General features: G+C 42.3%; 3 protein-coding genes across 3 annotated transcripts in view; all 3 read right to left on the reverse strand.

The window, feature by feature from the left end:
• Positions 1-4: 4 nt before the first annotated feature.
• On the reverse strand, positions 5-2,570 carry LOC147817323 (protocadherin gamma-A11-like; the record flags this gene model as incomplete). The annotated part of the gene is made up of 1 exon (XM_087171009.1): positions 5-2,570. A coding segment is annotated over exon 1 (1,992 nt), but the record flags the coding sequence as incomplete, so codon positions are not given.
• A 54-nt stretch (positions 2,571-2,624) lies between these two features.
• Positions 2,625-6,299, reverse strand: LOC147817324 (protocadherin gamma-A2-like). Its single transcript, XM_087171069.1, has one exon. It carries the CDS (start codon positions 6,045-6,047, stop codon positions 3,549-3,551), a length of 2,499 nt encoding a protein of 832 aa, XP_087027195.1. The 5' UTR covers positions 6,048-6,299; the 3' UTR covers positions 2,625-3,548.
• A 696-nt stretch (positions 6,300-6,995) lies between these two features.
• LOC111646627 (protocadherin gamma-A11-like) overlaps positions 6,996-7,424 on the reverse strand; it is a 2,930-nt gene continuing 2,501 nt past the window's right edge. The window contains exon 2 of the mRNA XM_087171070.1: positions 6,996-7,319. Within this exon, the coding sequence (XP_087027196.1) occupies positions 7,037-7,319 (283 nt within the window). The 3' untranslated portion in view covers positions 6,996-7,036. The remainder of the gene's footprint in view (positions 7,320-7,424) is intronic.

Raw genomic sequence — 7,424 nt, forward strand, 5'->3', positions numbered from 1 at the left:
CAGTGAACTCCGACAGCACTTCAGGGAAGCTGTCCGCCACCGCCACGTTAACAATGACTGTAGCTGAACGAGAGGGCTGCCCGTTGTCCTCCACTATAACAGACAGTCTTTGTTTCACTGCATCTTTATCAGTGACTTGGCGGATAGTTCTTATTTCTCCATTCTGTAAGCCCACTTCAAACAACGCCCTGTCTGTGGCTTTCTGCAGTTTATAGGAGAGCCAGGCATTCTGTCCAGAGTCCACATCAACAGCCACCACTTTAGTCACCAGATAGCCCACATCTGCTGAACGAGGCACCATTTCAGCCACCAGAGAGCCACCAGTCTGGACTGGGTACAGGACCTGAGGAGGGTTGTCGTTCTGGTCCTGGATCAGTATTTTCACAGTCACATTGCTACTGAGTGGAGGAGAGCCTCCATCCTGCGCTTTGACGCGGAAGTGGAAATCTTTTATCTGCTCGTAGTCAAAAGAGCGCACTGCATGGATGACTCCACTATCAGCACTAACGGACACATATGAGGAGACTGGCACTCCGTTAACAGAGGAGTCCTCCAGTATGTAAGACACACGGGCATTCTGGTTCCAGTCAGCGTCTCTTGCTTTCACTGTGAATATAGAGAGGCCTGGTGTGTTGTTTTCTACAATATAGGCCTCATATGAGCTCCTCTCAAAGACAGGCGCATTGTCATTCACATCAGAGATCTGTAAGGTGAGAGTGACGCTGCTGGAGAGGGAGGGTACTCCCTCATCAGAGCAGGTCACTGTTATATTATACTCAGAGGCTATCTCTCTGTCTAATTCATTGTCTGTTGTCAAACTAAAGAAATTATTTGACGTTGAGGAAATTGCGAATGGAATGTTCTCGTTAATGTCACATTGAACTTTTCCATTTTTGCCCGCATCTGGATCTTGGATATTTATCATTGTCACAACAGTGCCAGACTGAATGTCCTCTTTTATTGCACTGGATTTTGACATGACATTTATAACAGGTGTGTTGTCATTTGTGTCAGTTATTTCCACTATAATTTTGCATGAGTCAGTTAGTCCTCCTTCATCGCTGGCCTGAACATGTATTTGATATTGTCGCTTTTTTTCAAAGTCAGTGTTACCGGTCAGTGTAACTTCTCCGGTCTCTCTGTTTATCTCAAATAACTCGGAAACATTGTCGAGTAGATTTAGTATATCATAAGATACTTTGCCATTAGATCCTTCGTCTAGGTCAGATGCACTGACAATCACTACTTGTGTTCCTGTGGGTGAATTTTCTCTTATGATGGACTTATATATTTTTTGCGAAAAAACTGGAGCATTATCATTAATGTCAAGCACATTTATATTTATTTGAACTGTCCCTGAAAGCTGTGGCTCACCACCGTCTACTGCCGTCAATATAAGCGACAAATGATTCAGTTTTTCTCGATCTAACGGTTTTTGTAAAACCATTTCAACCATCTTGCTTCCATCTGCCTGATTTTGCAGCCTCAAAACAAAGTTATCGGTTGGTTTTAATAAATAACTCTGAAGGCCATTCACACCGACATCCAGATCTATTGCCTGCTGCAACAAGAATACTGCCCCTGTAACAGCTGACTCGCTTATTCTGAATTTCATTTCACCTCTTTTAAAAATCGGGGCGTTGTCGTTAATATCTGTAACCTCGACGGTAATGCTATAAAATTCCATAGGATTCTCCAAAATAACCTGTAAATGTAGAGCACAGGGCGACGTCTGAGCGCAGATCACCTCTCTGTCTATTCTGTCTTTGACAAGGAGAACTCCTCTTTCTTTATTTAACTCGATGTGTTCTGCACTGTCTCCTGTATAAATGCGAGCTTTTCCTGATTTCAATCTTTTCACATCCAAACCCAAATCTTGCGCAATATCACCCACGAAAGAACCTGTGGGCTTTTCCTCTGGGATGGAGTAGCTGACCTGCCCAATCACTGAACTGAAATAGAGGATCAAGATAAACAGCAGCACTTGCCGTCTCATTGTTCTGGCTGTCGTGTTCCTGTTAAATGAACCGCGTGATATTCCTGTAAAAAGCGGATTGCTCTTCAGTAGTAATCCTATTTATGTCCTCGGGATACTTGCAGTCACCAGTTAGATCGTAAATTACAGATGTGAAATAACAGTATCAGTCCAAATTAACGTTTACAGCTCCAGTCTTCCTGTCCCATACCGTTCCTTGTGTCTTTCTCTCGTTCTCTGTCAGAAATGATGTGGGAGGTTCTGCTGATTTCTTCTCCCAACTAACACAGACTGGCCAACAGCGGCCCTAAGAGTTCATTATGCCGAACTGCAGAATGCTGTGGAGGATGTAAAGCACTCACAATCATTTTCAATGTGCAGGCTCATGGCTACTTGAATGTAACACAACGATTGAATGATTTAATGTGACAAAATATTTGTTTTACGTGATCTCAGGGTTATTTGTATTGTAATATGAGCCTGAACGGCCAACCTCATGGAATGACATGAGAAAGAGAACATATGCCTGTATAAACTGGGTACAAATACTGATGATGAATTATATCCACTGTAAGTGTACTCAAATAGGTGCTTCTTTCTGTCTCTCTGGCTCTAACACATACATACACAAAACACTCACACACCTACACACACACACACGCACGCACGCACGCACGCACACACACACACGCACGCACGCACGCACACACACACACACACACACACACACACACACACACACACATACACAAGCTCTTGAAGCTGTGGTGCCACTTTCTTTTAGACGCATAAAACTCGAAAAGGTAAGCATTCCTTTTTCTAAAACAGATCAGGAACAGCACATCACGGCGCTTGCAGGTATGCCTCATGAGCAAAGAAATTCGTTTGTTGCTTTAAATTTTTGATGTAAACTGATGCCTAAGAAACAAAAGAGAGTTTTTTTTGTTTTTTTTTTTAATGCTGCCTGATGACACTGTAACGTTAAGTAAAATTTATCATGGCATAAAAACTACATTAGCGTTCAAAGAAAACACAACGTCATGAATAACTATAACCACGGTGGAGAAGGTTCATATTTGACTGAGTACAGTTAAAAACGTATTGTCACGGAAATAAGAGAGGGGAAGGGCTTTGTTTAATCCAATATACGTTAACACTGCAACAACGACCTGTCCTCAAACAATAAAACACTCTGACCAAGAAGGGAGGAAGACTTAGGCGCTGTCCATGGTCCTGAAAAAAGAAAAACAGCCTAGATAATTCGAAGCTCTACTTGCTTAAAGTCTGAAAGTATTTCCTATCATGGAAACACGCCACATTTGAAATACTGTGCAAACAACTGCACACAATCTTCTGTGTTTTAGTGATACGGCTTGTGAAACACAAATCTGTGAGGGTAAGCAGGGGTTTAAAAATAATTCGTCCATGTCAGCTTTGATACCGCTATCAAAATGCTTAATAAGTGCCAAAATTAAAATAACTTAATTGAAAGGATGGGAATAAAAGTTTTATTATTTAACTAAATAAATGTAATGTTATATTGCTTACATCGTTACCTCTGGAAAACTGACCCCTAGAGGAGAGTTTGGCCTCCTCTGTCTGGGGTGCTGAAATTTAATTGTCTGCGAGAAGAAAAAAAATTAACATACGACTCTGACATAACCAAAGGGGAAAATATTCTAACCTCTAGAGGAGAGTCTGGTTCATCCAGGATGCTCTTTTCATTCTTTGTCCGCTGCATCGTTCCGGTAGAACTGGGGTCCATTATCAGCACGTTCTGACTACCAGCTCTGCCGAACTTACAGTCACTCTTTTTGGAGTCAGTCGTCCTGCACACCTCGTAGTTGTACACGTGTTGGAGAGTCCCTGTCCCCAAAGTGTCTGAGTAACGTGGTGGATAATATGGAATCACAGGGAGATTGGAGTGATACAGGATGCGAGACTGTCTCCATCTGTAGATTTTCACTGATATAATTACCACTAAACACGTGATGAAGAGGAAGGAAACTACAGCCAGAGCCAACACTAAGTAAAAAGTCAGGTTGCCATTGTACTCCTTGTCGTGTGTAAAGTCAGTGAACTCCGACAGCACTTCAGGGAAGCTGTCCGCCACCGCCACGTTAACAATGACTGTAGCTGAACGAGAGGGCTTCCCGTTGTCCTCCACTATAACAGTCAGTCTTTGTTTCACTGCATCTTTATCAGTGACTTGGCGGATAGTTCTTATTTCTCCATTCTGTAAGCCCACTTCAAACAGCGCCCTGTCTGTGGCTTTCTGCAGTTTATAGGAGAGCCAGGCATTCTGTCCAGAGTCCACATCAACAGCCACCACTTTAGTCACCAGATAGCCCACATCTGCTGAACGAGGCACCATTTCAGCCACCAGAGAGCCACCAGTCTGGACTGGGTACAGAACCTGAGGAGGGTTGTCGTTCTGGTCCTGGATCAGTATTTTCACAGTCACATTGCTACTGAGTGGAGGAGAGCCTCCATCCTGCGCTTTGACACGGAAGTGGAAATCTTTGATCTGCTCGTAGTCAAAAGAGCGCTCTGCATGGATGACTCCACTATCAGCACTAACAGACACGTATGAGGAGACTGGCACGCCGTTAACAGAGGAGTCCTCCAGTATGTAAGAAACACGGGCATTCTGGTTCCAGTCAGCGTCTCTGGCTTTCACTGTGAATATAGAGAGGCCTGGTGTGTTGTTTTCTACAATGTAGGCCTCATATGAGCTCCTCTCAAAGACAGGCGCGTTGTCATTGACATCAGAGATCTGTAAGGTGAGAGTGACGCTGCTGGAGAGGGAGGGGACTCCCTCATCAGAGCAGGTCACTGTTATATTATACTCAGAGGCTCTCTCTCTGTCTAATTCACTGTCTGTCACTAATGTAAAGAAATTATTTGATGTTGACGTGATTGCAAAATTAATATTCTTATCTAGAGCGCAGTGAACTTTGCCATTTTCATTTGAATCTGGATCCTGAATGTTCATCATTGTCAGAACCGTGCCTGGCTTAACATCCTCAGATATACTGGATGACGTTGACATAATGTTGATAGCTGGTGGGTTATCGTTTGTGTCCAGCACCTCAATTATAACTTTGCATACGTCTGAGTTACCACCTTCATCTGATGCTTGAACATCTATCTCATAATGCCTAAATCTCTCAAAGTCAAGTTTTCCCATTAACGTAACCACACCATTTTCCTTATCTACATGAAACAGTTCGAGTGCGCCCTGTGGAACATTAGAAATTGAATATTGTATGCGTCCATGAGGACCTTCATCTGCATCAGAAGCGCTCACGGTGGTTAGAACAGCTCCATTTAACGAGTTTTCTTTTACACTCGTCTTATACTCTGTTTGAGTACAAACAGGTGCATTGTCGTTTGCGTCCAATACATTAATAACAATTATCATCGTTCCAGAGAGCTGTGGGTCGCCGCCGTCTGTGGCAGTTAATGTTAAAGACAACCGCTCCTGTTTCTCTCGATCAAGAGACTTTTTTAAAACCATCTCAACATTTCTACTACTGCCAATTCTATACGGGTTTAGAATAAATGTGTCACTTGAGCTAAGGGAATAGCCCTGGAGCCCATTAATACCTACATCGACGTCAAAAGCCTTTTCTAGGACAAATTTTGATCCAATTTGAACTGTCTCACTCATGTCAAATTTAATTTCACTGTTTTTAAAAACCGGAGAGTTGTCGTTAATGTCGGTGATCTCGACTGTGATGCTATAAAATTGCATTGGATTCTCCAAAATGATTTGAAAATCAAGAGCACAGGGCGTCGTCTGTCCGCACAGCGTTTCTCTATCTATCCGCTCTTTGATTACAAGAACTCCCCTTTCTTTATTTAGCTCGATGTATTCTGTACTTTCTCCGGTATATATACGAGCTTTCCCTGATTTCAGTCGTTTCACATCTAAACCTAAATCTTGTGCTATGTTACCAACCAAAGATCCTTTCGCCATTTCCTCGGGAATGGAGTAGCTAACCTGCCCCAAAACCGAGCCGAGGGACACAAACGACATAAACAACAGCAGGACTACTTGCCGTGTCATTGTTCTGTCCGATATTCACTCGTACATAAAAAATGGGTATCAAATCCGTTATCCACTAAAACGATGTTAAACACAAATGTCAGTTAGATTATCCAGAATCCACACTCCCGATAATGCTGAAGATTCGCCTGGGAGCTTCGTGTTTGACCATCTCATTGTTCCAAACCGTGCCTTTTCGATCATGTCTTTCTCTTTCTCCGTAACACTTCGAGATGATGGGGGAGGTACAGCTGCAATGAGCTCTGAAATCTCAGCTGACTGGTCAACAGCGTCCCTGTGAGTTGAATGTACTGAACTACACATCACATAAACATTCCTGTTTTTTCCTGATGTATATGAGGCTGTGTTCATACACGTCAATTACTAACAGAAATAGAAATAACTTGCTGCGCAATGAAATGTGATATGCTGTATTGATATAAAAAAAAAAACAATAAAGAAAATTATCAAAAAACAAAAAAAACATTTTATGCATCCCTGTTTTACGAAAAGACATGCAGGCACAAACAAAAGTGTAAAAACGCACAGACACATAAAATAAGCCAGATATAAGAAGGGGAAGACCCTTAATAAAAAACCTCAGCAAAGTCTAATGTTGTGCTGTCCATGGTGCTGACAGGCACAGGACGGGCAGAGATAGCAAGAGGGCAGCATGTTGTAATCTTAAAGTGTGACTCTCTGTATGTGACCTTAATTCAGATTCCCTGAATGTAATGCTTGAATTGTTTTTCTATTTTTAATAGTTGACTATTTTCAACCATATGTATTCATTCGGTTTTACGAAGAACTGGTATTACTGACTGCGAAAAATAAGGTACTAGTATTTTCAATATATCACTCTAGTTTATGTCTGTAAAATAGCAAATAAGCAGGTGACAAAAAAACTGCAGAATAACTGACATAAAATGATGAGCAACTGAAGCGTTTAATGGACATCAAGCGGTCTATCTAGTAGGAAAAATAACACTGAAGTGTGGATTCATACAACTTTATAGAAAGACAAGGCCAACCTCTAGAGGAGACTCTGGTTCATCCAGGATGCTCTTTTCATTCTGTATCCGCTGCATCGTCCCTGTAGAATTGGGGTCCAATATCAGCACGTTCTGACTACCAGCTCTGCCGAACTTACAGTCGCTCTTTCTGGAGTCAGTCGTCCTGCACACCTCGTAGTTGTACACGTGTTGCAGAGCCCCTGTCCCCAAAGTGTCTGAGTAACGTGGTGGATAATATGGAATCACAGGGAGATTGGAGTGATACAGGATGCGAGACTGTCTCCATCTGTAGATTTTCACTGATATAATAACCACTAAACACGTGATGAAGAGGAAGGAAACTACAGCCAGAGCCAACACTAAGTAAAAAGTCAGGTTGTCATTG

The sequence above is a fragment of the Seriola lalandi genome, unplaced genomic scaffold (genome assembly GCF_002814215.2).
Source record: "Seriola lalandi dorsalis isolate HSWRI2012SDOR001 ecotype SW California unplaced genomic scaffold, Sedor1 jcf7180002054973, whole genome shotgun sequence".
NCBI lineage: Eukaryota > Metazoa > Chordata > Actinopteri > Carangiformes > Carangidae > Seriola > Seriola lalandi.

What these genes read in the sequence shown, in the direction of transcription:
- LOC147817324 (XM_087171069.1), bottom strand. Translation starts at nt 6,047, where the DNA reads ATGACACGGCAAGTAGTCCTGCTGTTGTTTATGTCGTTTGTGTCCCTC.